General features: G+C 34.7%; 2 protein-coding genes across 3 annotated transcripts; both read left to right on the plus strand.

Annotated features, from left to right (window-relative positions):
• Positions 1 to 518: 518 nt before the first annotated feature.
• Positions 519 to 13,588, plus strand: LOC106668486 (structural maintenance of chromosomes protein 4). Its single transcript, XM_014397305.2, has 23 exons — positions 519 to 681; positions 1,508 to 1,766; positions 1,825 to 2,016; positions 2,224 to 2,400; positions 2,465 to 2,569; positions 2,628 to 2,815; positions 2,885 to 3,025; positions 3,098 to 3,248; positions 3,305 to 3,526; positions 3,589 to 3,710; positions 3,900 to 4,029; positions 4,090 to 4,588; positions 4,780 to 4,869; positions 4,937 to 5,082; positions 5,143 to 5,269; positions 5,331 to 5,520; positions 5,580 to 5,724; positions 5,793 to 5,966; positions 6,034 to 6,267; positions 9,789 to 10,021; positions 10,362 to 10,545; positions 10,608 to 10,757; positions 13,230 to 13,588. The coding sequence occupies exons 1-23, from the start codon at positions 653 to 655 to the stop codon at positions 13,401 to 13,403; spliced, it is 4,062 nt and encodes a 1,353-aa protein (XP_014252791.1). The 5' UTR covers positions 519 to 652; the 3' UTR covers positions 13,404 to 13,588.
• A 3,079-nt stretch (positions 13,589 to 16,667) lies between these two features.
• Positions 16,668 to 25,076, plus strand: LOC106668488. 2 transcript variants are annotated; one of them, XM_014397308.2, is made up of 10 exons: positions 16,668 to 17,056; positions 19,598 to 19,753; positions 20,295 to 20,431; positions 20,486 to 20,620; positions 20,683 to 20,779; positions 21,217 to 21,410; positions 23,364 to 23,648; positions 23,711 to 23,880; positions 24,037 to 24,228; positions 24,457 to 25,076. In XM_014397308.2, the coding sequence occupies exons 1-10, from the start codon at positions 16,938 to 16,940 to the stop codon at positions 24,601 to 24,603; spliced, it is 1,632 nt and encodes a 543-aa protein (XP_014252794.1). In that variant the 5' UTR covers positions 16,668 to 16,937; the 3' UTR covers positions 24,604 to 25,076. The 2 variants fall into 2 exon arrangements, with proteins under 2 accessions (XP_014252794.1, XP_014252795.1); XM_014397309.2 differs by lacking the exon at positions 19,598 to 19,753.
• The last annotated feature ends 1,155 nt before the right edge of the window (positions 25,077 to 26,231 follow it).

Here is a 26,231-nt window from a genome sequence, read left to right on the forward strand (position 1 = left end):
TGTGTAAAAATTATTATAGATTATTAGTTCTATAAAATGAAAATAATTTTGTTAAATAATCTGTAATTACTATCTAGGAGCAGATCCCCCCCTGCATCACTCCTTTTAATGATCTTTAATCATTTATCCTTGTAAACATCCCAGCATCAGTGATGATGTTGAGGGGGGATTCTGACGTACTGTCCCAGTGTGCGATGAGTCGCATAGGGGTTGCCATTTTTACCCGGCAACCGTGTTGTAACCTTCGAGCGGGATTTCTTACTTGACCGTTTAACCGTCATCGGTCGAACTTCAACTTTCGGGCCGCAAGTGAAAACAGGACGCAAGTGCTTATTCTTGCGTGCTCGGCCAATTTTTGTTTTTAACTCGTAAATATTTTAAGACGGCACGATTCATATTTATATTTGTGCATAGCATCAAAACACCAATAAAAACAAAAATATGTAAGTAAGAGAATTTATTGTTGACAGTATGGTTGGTTTAATTTGCGCCGGTTTTCAATTTAGAAATCTTTTCTGCAATTAGTTTAACCGAAATTAGTTTATTTCTCATTGCGCAACTCGGGACTTTTATTTGCGAGCGCTAAGTTCGTCTTAGTTGCCGTAACCTCGTACTTCAAAAACCGACCAAAACCCTCTCAAATCGTAAAATTATGGAAAAGCGGATCTTGAAAAGAAAATCGTAAGTCTTTACCGGTTGTCATTTTACGCCTCGCGTAATCCTTAAATATCATTAATGATCACATTTCCAATCAACCTGTTAAATTCAACTATGAAACGTCAAGGCAAAGTTTGTATATTAGTACACTTTCTGCCGGAAATCCCGTGCTTGTATCACCAATTTCCTTCATTCAACTGGAAAAAGTGGCGGACTAAACAAAAAAATCTTTCATTGAAAGTGTTTTGAATCTAGTTTCTATTATTGTTAAAAATACAGAACTTCAACACCTTCATAGTTTGTTGTCATACTGTATGATAAACGACAGTAACAAGACGTGAAAATTGGATAGATTGTCGAGTAATCGTTTGAAATGAAAGTTTAGAGTGGAATGGACAGATTTGAATTTTTTAAATTTGGAATTTTGGAATAATCTTGTACAGTTCAGTGCGGTAGTTCCATGTAGGGGTGATGAGCAGTGTATTTTTTTTTCTTTTTTCTTGTTGAAGTATTGAGAACATGATTTACTCCAGTTAGCTATGTTGTCCCTTGTATACTTTATTCTTTTGTTTTGCTGCTACAGTCCTGTTAGAAACCATAGACCAGATGGCCGCAATGGTTTAGGCGTTGACCCGGTGCTCATCACTGTACGGTTAAGATCCTGGGTTCGAATCCAGCGGCCCTGCATTCAAACCCAATATATAAATGTTTTTTGTTTTTTTTCCAAAAACACCGACACCCCGAGGGTTCATATAACATCTTAGTTGAAATACCCTTGTTAAAAAAAATCTAATACCAATATCAATTATTTTTTTATTGCACTGCTTCATCCATTTCTATATTTATTCAGGGTGGTAAAAGTGCCGGTGTCGGAAAAACGCCAAAAGGCAGGAAATGGGGAAACAAACCCACAGCCAGCGGAATCTGATACAGACAGCGAGTACGAAGAGGAAGAAGGAGGATTTCGCATAGGAGGAGTTTATGTCCCTCCGCCTCCTGTAGCCCTCTGTTCCTCTGAAACTGCAGGCCCTCGCCTCATTATCACGCACATCGTGAATATGAACTTCAAGAGTTATGCCGGACGGCAAGTGCTCGGACCTTTTCATAAGGTAATTGCATTATTAAACTTTTATCGTTGGATTTGGCTTTACATTGAAATTTTTGTAGAGTTTCACCAGCATTATTGGACCGAATGGAAGTGGAAAAAGTAACGTGATAGACTCCATGCTGTTCGTATTTGGTTACAGAGCAAGTAAGATTCGATCAAAAAAAATTTCTGTTCTCATTCACAAATCTGAGAACTTTCAGAATATAAGAAGCTGTTCGGTTGAAGTACATTTTCACCAAATACAAGATAAAGTAAGTACTTTAATAAACTTAGGTATTTTAATACAGTGCAAAAGTTTAAATAAAGAAAATCTCACTTAGAAATTATAAATTGCTTAATTAGAAAGACAAATTTAGCTGTTTTTAATTAATTTGTTATATTAAACAATCTCTTCTTTTTTTTTTCAAAACTTATAAACATTTTATAAAATTATAAGGGCAATGTTTATTTGTATTTAGGATGGGGATGACTTTGAAGTTATACCAAATTCAGACATCGTCATCGGCAGAACTGCTAATGCTGACAATTCCTCATTTTACACAGTCAATGGTAAAAAATCCCATTTCAAGCAAGTAGCAGCCATTCTTCGTTCACATGGTATTGATCTGGTCCACAACAGATTTTTAATTTTACAGGTTGCATATTTATTTTATTTTATTTTTAAAAAAACATATTTTTTCAATTTCTCTAATTCCTTAGGGTGAGGTTGAACAGATTGCCATGATGAAGCCAAAAGCCCAGAATGAGCATGACACTGGGATGTTAGAGTACCTAGAAGACATTATCGGTACTAGGCGATACATGGTAATCCAAATTGTGCAATGAGTTATTTACAACAATTAATATGTTTATATTTTTTAAGAAACCACTGTGTAAGTTGGAAGGGAAAGTTGGACAACTAGAAGAGGAAAGGCAAGAAAAATTCAACAAATGCAAAATGGCTGAAAATGACTGCAACGCTCTCAAACCGTCGTATGAAGAGGCAAAAGAATATTTGAAAATCTCAAACAGATATGCCTATTTGAGCAACAAGCTTTTCCAAAAGAGAATGTAATTAATCGATAGAATGTGTAAATAAACGTATTCTAAATCTTTCTTGGTTAACGATGCATATTACAGTTGGGAAGATGAAAATAAGCTGCAGACTGTTCAAAAACAGAAGGAAGAAGTCGATAAAGAGATAGCTGAATATACAAGCAAGCTGGAAGAACTTGAAAAAGAGCAAAATTCCAAGGAAGAAGAAAGAATTTCAAAACAAAAGTAATCTTCTTTTGATATATTTTTTATTTATTCACTTTTGATATGTGAATTAATTTAATTTTATCTTAATAGACATTTAGAAAAGAAGAAATTAGAAAAAGAAAAAATGTGTGATGAATTCAATAAAACAGAAAATTCTGCTACAAAGCTCAAAGAGGAAATCAGTGAAACAAATAAAAGAAGAAAAAGAGCTGTGGAATCCAAAAAATCGGAAGAAAATAAAGTAAGTATTATTTAAAGATAAAAACTTAATTGGTGTACTAATTGCATATGTTGTAGTTGGCAGAATTAGAAAAGATTCCAGATAAAAATGCCAAAGAGATAGAAGAATTGAGGAAGGTTGAGGCAAAACTAAAAAAATCTCAAAATGAAGAGGAAGTAGCTTTTTCTGAGACTCTTCAGAGCATCAATGAGGAGACGCGAGAACTCCAAGAACAAAAGGATGTTCTCAGCAATAAGCTCATCGGGCTGAATAAATCTAGAGATGAAGCGAAAGCGAAGGTAATAATCAACGAGCGGGTTTTTTTAATTTTCAAATAATCATTTCAAATCATCATTTCCAGTACAATTTGGCAAAAACTGAGCTTGATGTTTATGAAAACAATGAAAAGAAAGAAAAGGCTAAATTGGAGAATTTCACATCAACTTTACAACAAAGATCAGCAACGCTTGAAGAAAAAACAAGGTAAGACTTTTGATAGTCAATTATTGAATGTCATTTTTGCTGGTCGCACATTTTTATTCCAATTCTTTGGACTTTTACTCCTCAAAATTTTGTTTTAGAAAAAAGCTAAAACTCCTTCCTTAGTTTAAATTGTTTCACAAGTGATTTGTATAACTTATAATTGTGATAAAACAAAATTATAAATTGTAGGTTGTTGGAGAAAATTAAACAAAAATTACCTGTGGCTATGAATGAATTGAAAGAATCTCAGAAGGAGTTGTCTACAGTTAAACCTGAAGAAATCCATACTATGGAAAAATTAAATTCACTCAGAGCTCAGGTATAATGATACACAGTGGAATTATAAGGGAACAAAAAAAAAAGTATGATTTTATTTTAGCTCCAAGAAAAGAGGTCATCCCTTCAGGCAAACAGGTCGAGGAATAGGGTTTTGGAGTTCATAATGAAACAGAAAGAAAAGGGGGTTTTGCCCGGCGTATTTGGAAGATTGGGAGACCTTGGTGGTATCGATGCCAAGTATGACTGTGCTGTTTCCACCGCCTGTGGGCCTTTGGATTATATCGTCACAGATACAGTAAAAACGGCTAAAGCCTGCGTCGAACAGCTCAAAAAGTATGATGTTGGACGAGGTAACTTTATAGCATTAGACCAGCAGGAAGGACTCAAAGCGCAGTACCAAAGAGGGATCAAAACTCCAGAGAACGTTCCCAGACTCTTTGATCTGATCAAAGTAAATGATGAGAGGGTAAAACCAGCGTTTTACTTTGGCCTCAGAGACACTCTTGTGGCGAAAGATTTAAATCAGGCTAAAAGGTGTGCTTATGGTGCTACCAGATACAGAGTTGTCACTCTCAGCGGTGAAATAATAGAGATTGCAGGTGAACCATTTCAACAATTCTGTTTAAATAATTACTACTTTGAACAAGCTTATAATATTAATTAGAAAAATTCAATTGAATTAATTGTACTGAGAAATGTTGAAGAATATTTTTTATGCATTTTTTACTTTGTACTTATACATTGACAAACATTTTGTACTTTTGTTATAAAATAAGTAATATTTTCTTAGGTACAATGTCTGGTGGTGGTAAGCAGAAGAGTACAGGACGAATGGGTAGATCTGCAACAGTTGCAACTGGAGTAGAAGGCAACTCTGAAGGTAAGTTGTAAAAATTAAATCAATTTTTTTTTAAATTTCTTTTTGCTGACAAAATTATTCTTGCTAGAAATGGAATCTGAGATTGCTCAACTTCAAGAAAGAAGCAACGCATTGCATTCTAAAATGAACCAACTCGAAGAAAAAGTCGCATCACTCACTAGGGACACTCGGAAATGGAAGATTGAACAGAATAACATTGAAATTGAGATCAAGGTAGATTGAACGAATAATTGTTTAGTATAATTTTTTTTGCATTGTAAATTACCATCACAGGGTTTGAAACAACAAGTCATAGAACTCAAACAGCAAGTGAAAGAACAGGAAGAAGTTGTGAAAGCTGCAGCTCCCGACCCAGGTGAAACACGCCGCCTCAAAACTAATCTTGACCAATTAAAAAAAGGTATGTATTTTTATTTATTGTCTACAAATAAAAAATGATCTCATTTTTTTTTTTCTTTCAGACTTTGACAAAGCATCAGAGAAATCAGCCAAACTAGAGGGTGAAGTTGCAGTCTATACGAAAAATATCGAGGATTTGACTGGGGGAAGAATAAAAGAAGCCAGAGGAAAACTCGACAAAATAACTACAAAATTAGACAAAATAACGAAGGAAATAACTAAACTTGATGTAGGAATACACACTTCAAAAAGGTAATAAGCTATTGCGGAAAAGGTGGTAGTACAAATTCACACATTTATTTGTTTTTCAGAAACGTTGTTAAATGTGCTTCTCATATTGAAAATTACATAAATGAAATAGGAGAAGCTGAACAAAAGCTACTTGATGCGAGTGAAAAGAACAAAGAGCTCATAAGAATTGCAGATTTGCTAAATCAAAAAATTGAAGTTCTTACTGTGAGTTTAAAAAAATGATCTATCTATAAGTGATATGATAATGGAAAAATTGCAATTTGATTTTGTAGAATGAAATAGTGGAAATTGAAAATTCAGTTAAACAAATGGATTCAGGAATGGGCAATTATTCGAGTGATATAAACAAATTTAAAGCGTCGGTTATAAATAAAAAGCAGAAAATTGATGGATTTAAAAAAGAAATACATGATATTAAAGGATGTATTGCATCTCAGAAGAAGCAGGTAAATAAAATAAATTGAATTTAAAAAATATGTATATATTAAGAATTTGTGTTTTTCGTTTTAACAGTTGACCTGTTTGAAATTATATGAAATTCCTGAGGAGGAAGACGAAGAAGATGACGAAAACCTGCCACTCGACCAAAGGGGTGCCCACACAAAAGTGCTTCCTACAATTCCGCCTGAAGAACTTGAACAGATCGACCAAGGACACTTGGAATACATACACGTAAACACTGGGCAGATGCTTGAAAAAAGCGATGCAAAACACAACCTTGAGGTCATCAAGGACTACAGAGAAAAGGTATTGTTTCTTAGTCTTAAAACTTCTGTTTGTTTTTATTATTTGTGAATTCAGCACAAAATATAATTTCCTGTTATTTTTTCAAAATATATTTTTTTTTTATGTAACAACAGAGAAATTATTGCGGGTATGTATGATTGCTAGGATGTCTTGTTTGTGACAATGGTCCTTTGTTCAAAGTGGCCTTTGGAAATTTTCTGGGCTCCATTTTGAGTTTATTAAAATAACAAGAGACCGGATTTTTATGAAGTAAAGATTGCCAAAATATGCCTTAAAATATGCAGTTGAAAGCACTGAAATAAGCAAAAATATGCAGTGTTAATATGTTAAAATATGCAATGATACGCAGTAAACCAGTTTTTTACTCTCACAGTAACTTTAAACAGAAATATAGTTAATTAAACGAAACAGATATTAAAGCTAAAAATAATTAAAATTCACAAGTATTTAGAGGTGTTTTCCATCCACCCCTCAACTACGAGGTTATTTGAACCCTGTGTTTTTGAAAAAAAGCCCACTTGTAAAGCAGGGAACACGCTAACTGATGCTCCCACGCCTTGCCACGTTTTGGTAGGGTGTGCACATCTATGCGATGTCAAGCACACGCCATGTACAGTCACACAGCGTATATCACAAATCAGTGTCACAGTCGCAATGCATCTTTTGTTCTTAATGCATTATTTTGAGTAAAACCGTGTAATAAATTGTTAGTTAAATTTTATGAGCACAACCATGTAATAAATTGTTTGTAAAATTTATTGGTTTAAATAAAGTTATTCCGGTGTTTTGATAAATTTTCTGCCTAATCATCATAATTAAATAAATTTTTATAAAAACTCATGAATTTCTGTTCTCGTTTAATTTGGTTTATATTAAAACAAGAATGTTGTAATTAATATAACGACGAAATTACATATACATAGTTTGAAACAAACTACAAAAAATATGAGTGTCCTGTTCTGACGCTACTCGACGAAAATGGTGAAATTTTATGAGCAAAACCATGTAATAAATGTTTGTTAAATTTAATTGTTTTAAATAAATTACAATTAATTAAGGTTTTTAGTTGAGATAAAAAAGTCAATGGCACGAGCGGGATTCGAACCCACGATCTTCGGCTTGATACGCCGCTGCTCTACCACTTGAGCTATCGTGACCTCAATCCACTCGGACATCAGCTTCCCATCTCAACCGCACCTTTTGAATTTTCCCTCCTTTTTGCCATTTTTCAAGACTTTTTTTTTTCTCAACTAAAAACCTTAATTAATTGTAATATATTAGTTGGTCAAGCGGTCCACGAAATTAGTGAATTTAATGGTTTTAAGTAAAGTTATTCCGGTGTTTTGATAAATTTTCTGCCTAACCATCATAATTAAATTAAATTTTTATAAAAACTCATGAATTTCTGATCTCGTTTAATTTGGTTTATATTAAAACAAGAATGTTGTAATTAATATCATGACGAAATTACATATATATAGTTTGAAACAAACTACAAAAAATATGAGTGTTCTGTTCTGACGCTACTCAACGAAAATGGTGTATTTTATGATTAAAACCATGAAATAAATTGCTAGTTAAATTTTATGAGCAAAACCGTGTAATAAATTGTTAGTTAAATTCATTATATTCAAAAATGGTATTCCGGTGTTTTGATCAATTTTCTTCCAAACCATTTAAATTATATTTTTTTAAAATAAAAACTAATGGATTTTTGATCTCGGTTGATTTGGTTTATATTAAAATAAGTTTGTTGTAATTAATGTAACGTCAATAATGCATTTAGTTTGAATAAAGTTAAGTGTCCGGTTCTTTTGTTTTCGACTGTACTGGATTCGACCCGACGAAAATCTGGGTGGTGGGTATCACAAAGCGTAGAGTGGCAGATCTGCACGGGGGGTAATACAATCTTTTGGAAAAATGGACTTTGGATTTGCATTGGGTAGCGTCGCACGGCGTTGCATCGGATAAGTGTGTTCCCGGCTTAAGTAGGTCAGGTAAAAATGCAGGGCAGCTGGATTTGACCGTTACTTTACAGTGTTAAGCACTGTGTCAACGCCTAAACCATTCGTGTCAGACTCCCCCTACAGTTTATTTATGTTTAACAAAAATATTTTCTCACTTACATAATTAAATTATATATGTTATACTAATTGAATATAATCAATGTTAGTACTTCTCTAAATTGTCTTCTATGAAATTGTGCTTATGGTCACTTAAAATTTGTGATTGTATTGAATAGTGAAGTAAGACCTAAGAAGGGGTTTTATATTCTTTTGTCAGTATTGCTAGAATTCTATTCCCGTCGTTGCAGCCTGTTTCAGTTTTCTTCGAATTAAACCAACTTTTTGTCAACTAGTTATTTTTTTACAGATTTTTTTATGTGCTTCTTCCCAAAACCAATATAATATTTTAAACATTTTGCGCAATAAATGCGATTTTATGTAAAAATCCTTCAAATATGCGTTATTGTTCAAATATGCAATTTTATGCGATATTCATCAAACATGCAAAAATATGCTCTATAAAATTTAAACTACGGCTTCCTAAATACATGATTCGGATAGATAATTGATTTCCCTGGATGTATGTGGTGGCAAACAAAATATGCAACTGCGTAAAAATCTGGTCTCTAACAGTAACAATAACCATTTAAGAACTACCTGGCCAACAGGTAGTTTAGAGAATGGGGGAGAATCAAAACAAACAACACCTGGAATCCCTCTGCAACTCTTGCAACTCAAAAGACTACTAGACAACAGATCTAAACTCTCCCTTATCAAATACCTCTAAATGTACCACTCTATACTGCGACCTACAATCACAAATCCTTAGAACCATTGTTAATATGTACCCATTCCATGTATACAATAGCACCATCCATAACAACCTAAATGTTTTAAATGGATTTGCAAAATCCAGCTACCAAAAATTCCACAGCAACTTCCAATCCCCATGTACCTCCCCATTTTCCTCCTGATCTCTTCCCATCAATCCTCTTCGACGTTAGATTTGAGATTTTTAAAAAAGCCAATGTCACGGGTGGAATTCAAATCAAAGGGCTGGTTTGAAACAAATTGGAAATAGAGCATAGAACATTGGAGTTCAGCCAAACATTCCTTTCTCCACAGAATTCAGACTTTACAATCACAAATTCTTAGTCCATTATGAATGCGCTGTTCTATGTTTCTTAACCACACCATTCACAACAACCTAAATGTTACCTTTTTAAATGAAGTTGAAAATCCATCCATCCATTAAAAAAAAAAAAAAAAAAATCCATACTAACCCGATCCCACCTCATGTACAACTACTGTCTCTTTTCCCTTGCCCTTCCCAGCATTCCTCCCCAACGCCTAAACATGCAGCGGTTTTACCACATTTTTAACTAAAGTTACCCGTCTGATTTGAGAATATTAAATGGAAACAAAGTAGAATATATGCACATTCATAGCACACCCAAGAGTGGATATGCTGGTTGTTTAATTTAAACTATAGAATTCTTTTACTTCGAATTATAGCATTCTTTTTACAAAGACCGAGTGGCTGAATTGGACAATACGACAAAACTGAGGGATGAAGTGAGGCAAGGTTTTGAGAAGCTCAAACAAGCTAGGCTTGAAGAGTTCATGACCGGATTTGAAATTATAAGCACCAAGTTAAAAGAAATGTACCAGATGATCACACTTGGCGGAGATGCGGAATTCGAACTGAAAGATTCTCTCGACCCATTTACTGAAGGCGTGATATTTAGGTAAGGCTGAGTTAATTAAATAAATAATTATGTTTACATAATTAATCAAATGGTAAAAAGGTAGTTATTGCTTGCTTAGCATAAAACTTTTTAAGATCAAGTCAGAGTATCCACCTTAGAGGTCGGCACTTAGCTCTTGAACTTTTAATTAAGAATAGTTTGAAAAAAAAGTATTGCAGAGTGGCCCTGTTCTCTCATTATTTGCACCTAATAGATAGTTACAACATCGTCATTGTTTTAGATAAATTTTCAGTAGTTACACTTGCACAAATATCTTGTAATTTAACATATTAACTCATACCAATGATTAGACTTAACAACTGAACGCTTTTCTATTCAGCGTGAGGCCACCCAAAAAGTCATGGAAGGAGATCTCCAATTTGTCAGGTGGAGAAAAAACCTTATCCTCTTTGGCACTTGTGTTTGCTCTTCATTACTACAAGCCAAGTCCGCTTTATGTCATGGACGAAATTGACGCTGCGCTCGACTTCAAAAATGTATCAATCGTCGGAAACTACATTAAAGTAAGATCAACACAGTAACTTTTTATTCGAGCTTTTATTGAGTGATTTCATGCACTTTTCAGGATCGGACAAAAAACGCACAGTTTATAATCATATCGCTGAGATCGAACATGTTTGAACTGGCCGATTTGTTAGTCGGTATCTATAAGACGTATAACTGTACAAAAAGTACAACCATCACGCCGAAAAAATATGAGCATATTGCACTTTCTGTAAGTACAACCAGTTTTTCAAAGTAAATTGTCAATAAATACTGTTTTTTATTTATACAGAGCTTTCTTTGTTTAATATATAAGTGTATTTTAAATGGTTTTCAATGTTGTAAGTTGTAATTGCTGTTCTGCCATCTTCAATTACATTGTATTAGAAATTTGTATATGCATTTTATACACTCAAAAACAAAAAACCAGATACTCATATTTTGTTTTTTTATTTCAAACTCATGTATTTTTGATTATTCAGAAATCGAGAGATGTGATCTGGTGTGATATAGGTTTCATAAAAACATTTTCTTTATCGTGCCAATGTTTCGATCTTTAATGCAATCATCTTCAGGGCCTGGGATTTACAAACATTTTTTTAATTTAAGAAATACATGTAGGCTGTAGAAAAAAAATTAATTTATACAATGCAAAAAATATTTTTTTATAAATAATTTTTATAATAATTTTATAAATAAATATTTTTTCCACATCTTACATATATTTGTTAAATGTAAACAATGTTTGTAAATCCTAGGCCCTGAAGATGATCCCAATTAAGATCGAAACGTTGGCACGATAAAGGAAATATTTCGCTGAAATCTACATCACATCAGACCACATCTCACAATTTCTGAATAATCATGAACTAACGGTCACTAATCATCACATTTCTCATGTATTTTTATTCTTTTCTTCGTCCTTTGTGGTTGTTCGAAGGCGTTTTTCAGGAACACAGACACCTTAAAAATCGAAATGGTTGTATATATGTATTTTTATCGTTATATTAATTATAACATATTTTAATATAAACCAAATTTAACGTGATATGAAATTCACGAGTTTTAATGAAAATTATTTAATTATGATGGTTGGAAAGAAAATTCACAAAAACACTGGAAAATCATTTAGTGATAAATTAAAATTTAATGTGTGGTGATTAGTAACTGTTAGCCTATGATTATTTGGAAATCGTGAGATGCAGTCTGAATCGTAGGTTTCAGAAAAACATTTTGTTCAACGTTTCGATCTTTATTGAGATCATCTTCAGCGCCTGGGATTTACAAACATTATTTTATCAAATAAATGTAGTATGTGAAAAAAATGAATTAATACAATGCAAAAAAAAAATTATATTCAATGAAAGTATTTCTATTCACTCAAAGTGTTTGTTTTCTGCGTAATTGTGCCATTCTTGCATGTCATGCTGAGAGCGCCAGTGAGATATTTCTATTTTATGTTTATTCACATTGGATTTTGAAGGGGTGGGGAAAGAAGTCAGTATAGAAAGACATTTTTGTATAAGGAGTCAGCCGAACCTTTACCAACGTTTTTTCCCATCGTCTGCTCCAGACCATCACAGATAGTAGGGCGCGGTAGACCAAAGGTGGACTATGTAACGGACGCTATGTCCAACATTGACCAAAGCACCTGTCCGAGTAAGATCTCAACTTAAAACCATGCTTTTAAGACAAAAAATATTGATAATTTTTTCTCTCAAATTTATTGTTTCATCAAAGAAAACAATGTTATGTGTACATTTTTGTTTCAATATTAATATTTATTACAATTAATTAAGGTTTTTAGTTGAGATAAAAAAGTCAATGGCACGAACGGGATTTGAACCAACGATCTTCAGCTAGATATGCCGCTGCTCTACCACTTGAGCTATCGTGACCTCGATCCCCTCGGACACTAACTTCCCATCTCAACCCCAAGATTGGGAATGGATCCAATGGCAAAAAGGAGGGAAAATTCAAAAAGGTCAGGTTGAGATGGGAAGTTAGTGTCCAAGTGGATAGAAGTCTCGATAGCTCAAGTGGTAGAGCAGCAGCGTATCTAGCCGAAGATCATGGGTTCGAATCCCGCTCGTACCATTGACTTTTTTATCTCAACTAAAAACCTTAATTAATTGGTCAAGCAGACCACGAATTAGTGAATTTAAAGAAAACCATGTTGTGTACATTTTTGTTTCAATATTAATATTTATATATATTGTGGAAAATAAATACGAGCGTCCGGTTTTTTGTCATTGAGTGTAAAACAGGTTGTACCACTGGATGGAATAAAGAAATAAATTCAGCAGCTTAACTTGAGTTATTGGAGACATCCACTATAAATAAAATTTCTTTTCATGAAAGACTAGTATATTTGTATTAAAATGTTTTGACAAAAAGCACCCAGAATTAAAATGTTTAGTTTCCATTGTTTAAAAAGTTAAAGGTAAACGGAGGAGGAAGAAATTCCAAAAGCATTAATTATTTTACTCTTGTCTGCATGATTGAAGAAGACAACTAGGCCAATTTGTTTAATAACTCAGCAATGTTCACTTTTTAATTCCAGAAATTGAAAACAGAAAAAATAATTTTTTTAAATTTACAATTGATACTAAACATTTTTGTACAGAGATCTATACTACATTATGCAAAAATTACATAGTTTTAGAATATCCAGTGTAAAACCTCCCACTTCCTGTTATTCCAGGAGGCCCAAGATGTGCCCCAATCATCTAATAAAAATGTCGCTACAAACGTCGTCAGTAGGGGTTCTCCTCTGTCTAAGGCGACCCAACAGCCCCACTCCACCAGTATCTTTTTCTCTGATACCGAGAGTGATGATGCTTGCCTGCCTCCTAGGAAGAAGTCTAAAGAGCATTAAAATTTGTAATTATAAAATTTATCGTTTCTTTGTAATACACCAAATATTTAAATCTCAAGATTCCAAAACCGTAATTGAAATTTGTGAATTTCATTGCAGTTTTTCAACAAAGTATATATGCTGTTATTTATGTTGTCATCAAGTTTAATACTGCCAATAAATTGTGCAAATTGTTTTTTTAATCATCCAACTTTCATCAATCCATTTCCAATATTTTTTTCAGTAACTGGACAGCTAAATGCAGTGTTTCTTTTAGTAGATATTCTGGTATCAGCAACTATCAGTCTAAACTTAAAAAAAAAAAAAAAGTATGATATTCTTATACTGACATGCTGGAGGATCAAAATGACCTATTCTGGTATCCCAGATTGCTTCCTTTTCCATTTTCCAGGATTTGATTTAACTTTTCTGTGATGATCAGAGGATACTAGAAAAAAAAGGGATTTGGTATTCCCCAAGCACTGCAGCCTTTTAGTTATTGTACTTTTCCTAATTAATTTGCCAATTCAATTGACCCATTTTTTTTCCACGAGGGTTCGCAACAGCAGAGGTTATATCAACTCTCGGGGTGCCAGTGTTTTTAAAAAAATCCCATTTGTAAGTATGTCCAGCTGCCCTGCATTCGAACTCAGGACCTTTACCTTACAGTGATGAGCGCCGTGTCAAAGCCTAAACCATTGCGGCCACTGACGCCCCCCGAATAGGAAATGTTTGTATATCTTTATGTTCTTGCGGTTCATGGCTTTATGTTCAGAGCAAGAAAATGTCATTGGAGATTTTCCCCTGATGGCATTTTCAAGGAGGCATCAAAAGTGGAGTAAATCCTTAATTGTTTTACAGTTACCTATCATTCAGGTCTACCTTGCCGATTTTTGTTGGTTCAGATGCTTTTTGGCCTTCTTCAGGAACTGTACAGTTCAGTGATGCAGTGCAGATGGCAAAATGCCGAAACACGTCTGAACCAACAAAATAAGTAAGGACAGGCAGACCATAACGATTTGGATGTATTAGTGTATTACACTGTGCCCTTTAAGAGCTGTTGTATCCCCTGTTCTGTGCTTATAACACACACAGTGAGTCCTAGTTTATGAAGGAACTTGATTAGTTGGTTCATTTTCAATGGTTGAATTTCTTCTACTGTTACAGGGTACATCCCAAAACTCTTCCTCCTGCGGGCAAGTGAAGCATTTTTTTTAATAGGTGTGTTGGTGTTTCCACCGCTTCTTTGCAGAATCTGCACTTGCCATGTTGTGTTATACCAATTTTCTACCTATGTCCATTTATTTTGCATTTCTGTTCAAAATCAGGATTCACTGTCTTTTCCTGTTTTCCTTTAATGCATTCTATTATTTCTTTCCTTTCAAAGTTTGTTAGGAGGTGCTTATTTGTGTTCAATGAGTGAATCCCATTGTTAATTCATTTTCTTTTTATCCTTTTGTCTGAGGTGCTTATTGATATTGTGGATCCCTATGCCACAGAAGGTCTCAGGACCTATCAGTGGTATAGCAGTCCCTTTTCTTGCAAGGGTGTCTGCTTTCTCGTTGTCTTCTCCCACATGCCCTGGGACCTACCAGACGGTGAATTTGTTTTGTATACGTAATTGGTCGAGTTTGGTTTTGCAATTCAGCACCATCTTTGAGTTGTTTGAACTTAGGAGCTTGGTTATCTGACATGGTTGATTCTTGTTTCTTCTGTAGATACTCTTGTTTTTGAATTGTGTACATCTCTCAATTGCATGGACCTCAGCTTGGAAGATACTGGTGTATTTTCCCATGGGTTCTGAGTATATAATTCCAGGACCGAATATTCCTGCCCCTAGATCCATCTGGGTACTAGTAGATGGTGCCATTCTTAAAGGAGTTGTTTTTCTCTCTCTCCCATTCTTTTTGGGTACCTAAGTTTACTAGGAAATTTTGATTAAACTCAAACATCCTGTTTATGTCATCTCTTGGGGCCATGAGTATCGGATGGTCTTTCATTATACTGTTCCTATCTCTGAGTGAACTCCATTGTTCCTTAATTTTCTTTTTGTCCTTCTATTTGAGGTACTCATTGATAGCGTGGATTCCTATGCCACAGAAGGTCTCAGGTCCTATCAGTGGTATAGCAGTCCCTTTTCTTGCAAGGGTGTATGCTTTCTCGTTCCCTTTTTCTCCCATGTGTCCTGAGACCTAGCAGAGGCTGACTTTGTTCTGCGTACCTAACAAGTTTAATTTGGTTTTGCAGTTCAACACCATCTTTGAACTAATGACATTTGAGCTAAGTGCTTTGATAGCTGCTTGGCTATCTGACATAGCTATGTTCTTGTTTTTGTACCCTTTAGTCAAGTCGAACTGAGTAAATCTCTCGATTTCGTGGATACTGGTGTATTTTCCCATGGGTTCTGAGTATTTGGTTCCAGCACCAAATACTACCCCGGCACCTTCTTGTGTTCTAGCTCCATCTATGTACCAAACGACGGTGCCATTCTTAAGGGAGGTGTTTTCCTCTCGTCCCCATTCTTTTTTGGTACCTAGGTTTATTTGGAAGCTTTGATTAAGTTCAAACATCCTGTTCATGTCCCTTGGAGCCATGAGTATCAGATGGTCCTTCATTATTTTGTTACTGTGTCTCCATTTTAGTTTTATTCCTTTTGTTGATTTCTCTTTGATAATACTAATGATAGTTTTCTGTCCTTGTAATCATGTGGTGGAGGTTGATTCCCAGTATCTTCTCCATATCATCGGACCTGTTCTTGTCATTCCTGTCATATGGATGCATGCAAGTCTGTATTTTTCTGAAGTCTTAGTTTTGTTATTTGTTCTACTTTAACGGTCACATGTGAGAGCAGGTCTGACTATCATGGTGTTTCTTTCAACCAAAGCAGTTTCCGATCTGCATCCCCATTTTTTTCCCGCCATTCTTGTGCACAACATTAAAGCCAAGAATACCATAAGAAAACCAGAATGGTAGCTAAAAAGTAACTATAAATCAATTATCATCCCGCACAGGAAGAAATGTCACAAATCCTTAATCGTTATTAATGACATTAGAGGATGAAAATGAAAAAAAGAAATTCTGGAGAACGGATGGTTAAATAGCAGGCGACTTTGTTTTGCTGTTTTCTCTTTCATGAATTTCTCGAGGAGAGAGAAAGAAAAAACTAAAAAGGAGGATAAAGGATCATTTTCCTTTCGTTTCCCCCATCATCACGATTCACGGTCCGTGAGTAATCGGCGAGGCGTCGGTGGTATTGGGAGGGGGGGCGCCGTCGAAAGGCAACCTCGCGTTTCCTCTCCTCTCACGTCCAGGCCCAGTCGAAAGATGGCCGCCCGTTTGTCTCACCCGTTCTGACGAATTGTCTTTCGATGTATTTTCAAAACGGCCTTTGTCGGAATTCGATCCTCCGCCCGTCCGCCGACGGCTCGGCCCCTTGACGGCCGGGCTCGACCACGACCACCGTCTCATGTTTGATCGCAGCGGCGGCTTGAATTGGAGCCCGAGCCCCACATCCGAGATCGACCGGTTCGAACGACTCGGCCCGACCTAGAAAATATGGTAAATGAACATGTTTTCGACCCTAAATTGATCTGGCTTACATCCGCGACGGCGAGCTTCTGCATCGTCCTCACCCTCATCACCTGCCTCTGCGGCTGCAAAAGGAAAATTCCAAAGTGAGTTCTGTTTACTTTTCAGCCCCTTCGCCCAGCCATGTAAACAATCAAGTACGTCGGACTTTCGAAAGATAGGTCCGCCCGTTCTCTCAGTTGTCCTTAATGTTATCGTCTAATTGCTTCCTACGTCTGCTTAACAACTACTCGTGTCTTTTGCCACTTAGTGCTTAATCAATGATGAAGGCTATTGAAACGCCCTGGTTAAAAAAAACAGTAACCCCAAAACAAAAACAAATTCCTAATACAATTCCTAATACAATTATCGTATAACTATTAGCACATAACCTCGCTTAAAAAATTTAAAATTTGTGAGTATGACTGAACACATCTCTTAGGCTGGCACCATGCTAGACAGAATGTGACGGTAGTTTTCGCTGCACAAGTTTACATTCAAAACACAGTCAGCGACAGACTGAACAACTCCGTCGTAATGTCTCCATCGAGCTCCGTTGGTGCACCATCATCCGATAACAGAATGTTCCACTGGGTTCTGTCTAAACAGATCAAAACAGTGCAAAATAGATGGGGTGAGCCGCACTGACAACGGACAAGTGTAGAACGGAAGAGGCATGCAGTCGGACAGGCAAGCTGCAAGTGAAACTGATCTGGGCTGGACGTGGACCAATTTATTGTGGAAGTTCAGAACAGGCCCTGTACGTGGAATTTTAAAGATGCTGTAGCCATCCCATAGTATTGGAAGAACTTGACAGGATAGCGTCGAAGTTCCCCGTGCTACCATTTTCACCCAATTCTTTTCTTCTGCTTCTCCATCGCTTTGTAAATACACAAAACGAAAAGTGGTTTCATTGTACCGTACACTAACAACTGAATATCCAAAAAAGTCGTCTTTCCGTTAGCCGTATATATGGCTTATTCGAGTAGGGCAGATTTTTCGTCGCAAAATTTCTGTCACAGAAATTCCCGACGCATTCCGTCTGGTGTGTCACCAGCCTTAAGGTGTCTGTGATGATGAAACTGTAGTGTGGTTCTGTCCGATCATTTTGGTCTGCTTATCCATTACAGTTTGCCCTGTCAAATTGATCAATTTCTTAAAAAATATAACATTTTATTAAGTATTAATCCATTTATGTTTCTTATGTTAATCCATTTAGTGTTTTTTTTTTTTTTACTGGCTACGTTTCCGGATTAACCACCAGACTTTAAAGCTTGTGTAAAACAATATGAGGAGGGGATGCTATTTAGGAGGTATCAGCTCAGACGCGGCCAACCAGCCAGAAGATCAACGGACCTGCCATTAGGAATATTCTTTCTCAATAACGAGGGTCTTAGCGGAAATGCGGATAAAAACCACTAACATCGAAATAATATAGAAAAATCAACATGTCCCAAACCCCCGGAGCAAACTTTGCTCTGGAGGCCCCTCACTCCACCCAGCAAGAAAGCAGCAGCCGGGCCGATAGCCCCTGACACCCATCTGGAACCCCCTCCCCATTGTTAAGAGTCATCTACACAGACACAGTCATCTAGAGAATACTGGAATAAATAAACAAACAAATAACAATAACAACATCAATTAGTTAATATTCAATTCTCATATGATTAACGCACACTTATAAATTTTAACAAACATAAGATGCTTTTATTTGTTTAAGCCATTAATCTTTTGTTAAATTGTTTTCAACTTTACTACTTGTTATACTACATAAATATATTGTCTAAATATTTTACTGAAATAGGTTTATTAAGATATTTTAGCAGTGCTGTTGCTAGTTGATTTTCAGCTTTATTTTTGGAATAGAAGTAAAAATAAATGTCTGTGGAGCTGGATTCGCCATTTTGCGCCAATATTCTCCAAGTTTATGATTAAAAAAAATACATCCACTCTTAAGGATAAAATGGGCAAACGGTTGAGACAAATATAAAAAAATGGTTTATAAAAAATGCGCTATTGTATGTAATGTTGCGTTTATCAATAAAGATCTTTGTCAAAGAAAGTTTGCAGTGTAATGCCATTTTTTTATATTACTGATGAGTTTTTAGGAAGCTGACTAGACAAAAATTATTCATATTTGCAAAAAATTTAACATCAGCTCATCTAATTTTATATGAACCATTTCATATTTATTTTATCGTTGTCACTTGTAATAAACTGGCCGTTATTGGAGGTTATGACAGAGCAAAAAATGTGACCTTGCAATAAAATTATATCTTTGCGTAGTGAGTTAATCGCCAATGGGTTTTATATAAAAATTACACATTTCTTTATTTAAAAAATAAATAAATAACGTTCAACCAGTATTTCCTAATGAAATTATTTTGTTTCATTTTTACAGAAAATTGGTATAAAAGGTAGAATAAATTTAATAAATGGTTGAAGTAGTGAGGAACAGCGTGACTGCTTATTGAACCACTGGTCGCTAAACAACACACATTGAAATTGTTTACACTTGAGAGATCTTGTTCACTTTATTATTGTTTATTCATTTCAATTTTTTTCTTTTTATTTATTTCCACCGTTATTTTTGTTTTTGCTTATTTGTTTTGTTTATTTTGTGTGATTTTTTGTCCCAACCTTGTCAGGAATGAACTGCTGGGCCTAGCGGGGCTGGTTAAGATCACGAACCCAGATGAAAATGTCAACTTTCATTCGAGCTCTCAAAATGTTCAGTTAAATTCGGTCACAGTCGTTCAGGATGAATCTTCTGAAAGGACTGAAACGCACGATCCTGGAAAAAGGTTCAATTTTTTATTTTATGGTGATGGTGATGTAACAACCTTGTTTTAGTGGCTGATTGTGATATTTTATAACCCGTTTTTCTCACTAATTGTCATTATTTTTAATTCATATCACGCACTTCTCCAGAAAATATGAAATCTGTATGTATTTTAGTATAATCATTAGATATGCACTTTATTTATTTATTGTTTTTAAATTTACCTTTACTTACATAACTTTAAGCAATACTTCTTCAGTGTGCCAATGACTTTAATTAGCAATTTGGTTAATCTAAATACCCATAATAACTAATGATTTTGTTAATAATAAAAATGTACATATAAAATCATTTTTAATGCATTTTCAAGAATAATAATCAAACAAAATGGGTCAAATTTTTGAAGAAATGTAACTATAAAATAAATTAATGAGTTTCTTCTGAATTATAAAATGTATCTGTTTAACTTGGTATTTTAACTGTATGGTGCATGAAATCGTATTAAAATTTATTAACAAATCACATTATGTCGTGAATAAAATTGAAAGTTTCGTTTGTCTTAGAGGTAGCAATGCACTTGCCACTGCGACTAGAAGTCTCCCTGATCTTCCTGTAGACTCAGGCGAGGCTTCTGAGAAGTTGTGGGACCCTCCTGAAAACAATGTAGACACCAACTCCGACCTGTACGCAACAGTCGAAGGTCTGTTTTATTTTCAAAATGTCGGGTGATTTGTGTTAATGAGGTGTTTTTCAGATGCCAATCGTAAAAAGCGAATTCTGACTAGCGGTCTGACTGTCGACAGCAGCTACACACCGAGCCAGACAGATGACAGTTTGTCGCCATATGCACGGCTCAAAGGAGAGCACCCCTATGACCAACTGAAGCAAAGTACTTCGGATCGGTATGTACGGTTATTATATGAAATTATAAATTCAAATTTTTTCGACCAGATGAACATCCGTACGCACAAGTCGGACCCAATGGCACTCTAGCAACACGAGGAGCAAGCACGTCTCAAGATACAACTGTCAATTCCACTCCTTCTAGGTAATTGCTTTGTTCTTGGTTTGTAAATCTTAACATGTTCCATGAGATTGCCCTTGGCTGACCATGGCTAAACAAAGAGCACCTTCTGAAAATTGCTGATTTCTATCTTAATTTATTACTTTTGTCATCAAGAAAGGTAATCTCTACTTAATACGCCAACTTTCTAACCTTGCATTTGTGCATTTTTGTGTCATCTTTCAAATTCAAAGTTCTGATAAGAATTACCTAAATATTTTAAATTTCTGGTTTAAAAAAAAAGGGGGGGGAATTTTCATTTTTCTTTATGTAAACAAAACATGTAAACACAGGAAAATTTAAAAAATCTCATTTACAAAATAGATCCTTTTTAAAAAAAAGTTTATTTCATATATTTCATTTCATAAGAAAACATATTTTCAAGTGATATAAATTAAATTGTTTTGTATATTGTGTAATAGTCGAAGGGGTCTTGAGACGGAGAGGGATGATGAAGACAACAAATCAGCGACACTGTCTGAAATAACCGATGAGATTCCTGCTGCATCGGCTATAGCCGGCTCCGTACCGGCGAACCACGACCTGCCGTATATGACGCCTCCAATTCCAAACCCAGTGCAACAACACTTCAGCGGCGATTCTGTAGACTCTTCGAGTAAGTAAACTTATTAATAAGCCGTTTCGTGATTGGCATGACTTAAAAAGAGTCAGGCATTCTTTTCTATATGAGAAAGCCACTTGATTTGAATTGCAAATCAGCTTTTTTAATAGATTCAGAAAGCACTGTTCCGATCAATATTACATTTCAACAAGTAAATTTATAGAAATTTTATTATAATTATTTTATGTAATTTTTATTGAGCAAATTTTTGAAAATGTATTGATTTTTAAACAATATTAGTTCATTTTGTGAAGTAAATTTATGTTGCATTCATGCAATGATTTCTATTGTCAGAAAATTTTAGAGATAGTGTTTTATTTATATTATATGCTACTATTTTGCATTTGTTTTTAATTTACTTAAAAAAACATTAAACAAGTAACAGAAACAAATTAACTGAAAAAATTGGCAACCACATCACTTGGTTGAATTTTAAAAAAACCTTATGGCAATAAATTTTTGGACTGACACTCAAATATAAAAACTGGACACTCCTATTTTGTTCGTATTCAAAGTATGTTTTTTTTGTTGTTATATTAATTACAATTACAAATACTTATTTTAATGTAAACCAAATTAAATGAGATCAGAAATTCAGGAATTTTAATAAAAATTATTAAATTATGATGTTTTGAAAGAAAATTCAACAAAATACAAAAATTCCTATTTTTCATGGTCCGCTTGACCAATCAATATCATTCAAGTAATTAAGGTTTTAAGTTGAGATAAAAAAATCACAAGCGGGATTCGAACCCACGACCTTCGGCTTTATATGCCATTACTCTACCACTTGAGCTATCGTAATCTCGATCCCCTTGGGCACCAACTTCCCATCTCAACCGCACCTTTTGAATTTTCCCTCCTTTTGTGTGACTAGTCTACTCAACTTAAAACCTTTATTAATTGGTCAAGCGGACTACGAAAATAGTGAATTTAAAGAATTAAAATGAAGTATACTTCACTAAAGCTCTCCGTGGCCATTTCACTTGTCGCTGAGAATCAAATAGATTACACGACATTTGAAAATGGCAGAAAGGAGGGAAAATTCAAAAGGTGCGGTTGAGATGGGAAGTTAGTGTCCGAGTGAATCGAGGTCACGAAAGCTCAAGTGGTAGAGTATCAAGTATCAAGCCGAAGGTTGTGGGTTCGAATCCCGCTTGTGACGCTGACTTTATTATTTCAACTTAAAACCTTAAAAATTGAAAAATACAAAAACATCATTTCATGTTAGAATAAATTTAACTAATCATTTATTACGTGGCTTTGCTCTTAATAACACTTATTAGCTCCTCTGGCCTCACAGAGGGCCTTAAGTCTCCTAGGCAGATTTTGTCCAGTGAAATAGTATTCCATTGTTCATCAAAAGTTTTGAAACTGCTCAATGTTAGTTGGAGGCAGTGAACCAACATGCGGTTGAGCATTAACACAAAATTGTCCTCAATAAATGGCTGCAAAAAGAACTTACTCAATTTTCCTTGGGGCAGTCAAAGATCCATTCTGCGTGACAGTCAAATCGGTGTGGGCATGGATGTTCGATTCCACTCTGTACCGAAGCTGACTGTCTTTAATAAGGCTGTAGCTCACTCATGGCACATGGAGCAAAGCGTTCTCCATATCTTCTCCACACATTGTCCCAGTCACCTGATTGCCACAGACCAACCCCGCCCTCATCTGTGAAGAGAACAGCCCCCCCCCCCATTTTTAAACTATCCAAGGCAGATGCTATTATAATTTGCAAATAGTCGCTATTCTATTAAAAGTCTTTCGAGTAGTAGAGGATCTGAACGGAATGTCTAGAGACTAGGCTATTATCATGAAGCGTTCTGCTGGCAGTTTTAGCGCTCGCCCTTATATCACAGGCCATTTGGAATTGACTACACATGCAATAATAATACCGATAAAATTTATTACAAGTGTCCAGTGTTTATTTACTTTATTTTTTTACAGAGGGTTACACTTCAATTAGTGTGAGAGAGCCACTTGCAAGGATAATGGCATCATCAAGGAGGAATGGAAGTGGTGATCCACACTATGCCACAGTTTCGGATGATTCAGACGAAATGTATGCTGCCATTGAAGAACACAGAGGGAATGGGATTGTAGCTGCTCCACCACCTTATGACACCGCTGGCGGAGAATACACCAGTGGGAGTGAGACTTATGCTCAAATTGCACCGCCGTCATCTCACCATCCTCTAAACCTCACACTGAACTTGAACCTTCAACACCAAGGTTGAATTTTTTTCCCCTTTAAATTTATCATAAATTAATTAATAATTGGGATATACCCGTAGATTCTGTATCCAGCGGTGGAAGTGCTGAATCTCCGAGGAGAGACAGGAGAGTTGCAAATTCACCTCTTCCGGAGGTGCCCGCCCTTGATGATATGTACGCAAAGGTCATGAAGAAAGGAAGATCGCCGACGAGCCCAGAGCCGCCTGACGAACCACCTACATCAAACACTGTATGTACCACCAAATTTTCACATAAATTTTCATAACAAATGCAAATTAAATTTCTTCTTGTCCATTTAGTTTTATCGTTAATGGGATAAGTGTAAGCAATGAAATATATTACATTGGTCGGAATTTTTTAAATTCTAAGTTTTATTTTACTTCAGGGCAGATGCGACGAACTTCAGAATATCCCTGGGTATGAAACACTCAACACAGATCCTAATTATGAAGAGCTGCAACCTCAGATAATCGGACACGAGCCTGACTATGCTAGCCTCTCACGCCGTTACGAATCATCTGTCACTGACCCCAATTACGAAAGTGTTGGCTCTTCCCTTGATCCGCCTTATGAAAGAGTAATTATTCTTTATTATAAAAATAGCCATTACAGTTAATGTTGTTTTATTTAAACAACATAACATTTTTATTGAGATTGAAGTCAATTGAATTACCTAAAAAATTTATTGCACTAAATCACAGTTTTTAATAATGCTATTTTGGATTGTATTGATGGCTTTCTTTCGCTATTATTATTACTTACAACATTTCTTGGGAGAGTAGTTAATACTTTTTTTTTCTTGTAGGTGAATACGTCGCCGATGCCGGAAGATCCTCCTGATTATGAGGTTGTTTGCAGCAGACCTGGCCAGCCGGCACTCGAACCCTTTTCCGACCTTTATGCACAGGTGAACAAAACTTCAGAGAAGAGGCGATCCTCCTCCCATGAATGAACCCCTTCAGTTACGCTTTGTGTGATATTAGCCGCTTAAAGTGATGATCTATAGGTGAAAAGTTATTTTATTTTTTTTTAATTGAAGAAAACTTTTCTTGCTAGTGCAATTAATATTAAGAGATTTTGATCCGTGGCTCAAACTGCAAACGTCATTGGCATTCCAGGCAAAAAGTCTGATTTTTGGATATTTTACTCTATTGTAATTTATTTTTTATATTTTTAAATGTAATAAATTTATTCATTTATATTTAATTGGGAAAATAAATTATTTTAATACAATTTAAACAAATACTGAATATACAATAGAGGCTTTTATTGGTTAAAAATTAATCATGTATGATCATTACTGATATCAAGATTCCATACTCAAAAATAATCAAATGTATGTCTTCCGCTTTGACATTTCTTCGAATTTAAATCGCCCAATGGAAATAACTTAAATTCAGTATAAATTACTAACAAATGAAAAAATCAAGTCTTATAGTTCAATAGTGTTGCTTTACAATGGTGAAAATTGATGGTTCGTCGATTTGGATACCTTAATTGCATACCACATGTTAAAAAAAAAGTAAAAAATTACTTTTATATTTATTATTATGTAGTAAAATATTATTGCATGCAAAAAAAGGATGAATTTTGTAATAAACCTTTTTAATTTTGTAACATATGAAAGAAACAAAAAAAGAGTAATTTGTTTTAAGAAAAGTACAAATTTTTAAAATATATTTATTGTTATTATATTTATAGTAGCTATTTTATGTACATTAGGTTTTAAAAAAAACTTGCTTCAATCAATGTGATCATTAATAGTATCCATTTTAAAGGGTCAATTTTGTTATTTCATCAGGAAACAGAATGTTGAGATATTATTTATAATACAACCTATCCTTTCTTATTCATTGTTTAAAAGATCTTTAAGAAAATTATGCTAAGCTTGCAACATTATTTCTATTTTTCTAGCCGTTTATTTAACATAGACAAGTTTCAAGACTGAATTTTCTACATTTCATTTTAAAGCGATGCACAATTTTTATTGCAAAAATTCAAAATAATATTAGGTTTATTCCAATAGGAGAGCAAGCTCTTATAGTATAGATTATAATTACAGTAATATCGAAGCCTTTTATCAAAATAATTTTTTTTTTTAAATAAATGTATATAAGAATGTATAGTTTTTTAATCTCCACAGTAACAGTTAATTATCTATTAATATGCCTTTATGTATCCTGGCTGTGATTAAAAAATATAGTTTAAATTGCTGTCAAACAGAGATTTTGCAATCTGAGAGTTTATTCTTGTAAAATGTATTTTTTATATTGTTTTCATATAATTTTCTTCTATATTTTGTTTGTATTTTCAATATAGGTTTATTACGTTGATTGGAATGTAGTATAAGTTGGCCTGACACTCGCCGTTTTAAGTCTACTGCTGTTAGTATTAATAATGCATTTTTATTTATGTGATGACTATAATTAACATGAATGTTTAATTTTATTTATTGACAAAAAAAATGATTCTATTAAATTAACTATTGTCATTTTTTTTAAATACCATTTTTTATATAAATATCATTTTTACCATTACCGATACCACAATTTTCCTTTAACTCGAATCCTATCCAAGCTA

The sequence above is a fragment of the Cimex lectularius genome, unplaced genomic scaffold (assembly GCF_000648675.2).
Source record: "Cimex lectularius strain Harlan isolate CLEC.00 unplaced genomic scaffold, Clec_2.1 scaffold36, whole genome shotgun sequence".
NCBI lineage: Eukaryota > Metazoa > Arthropoda > Insecta > Hemiptera > Cimicidae > Cimex > Cimex lectularius.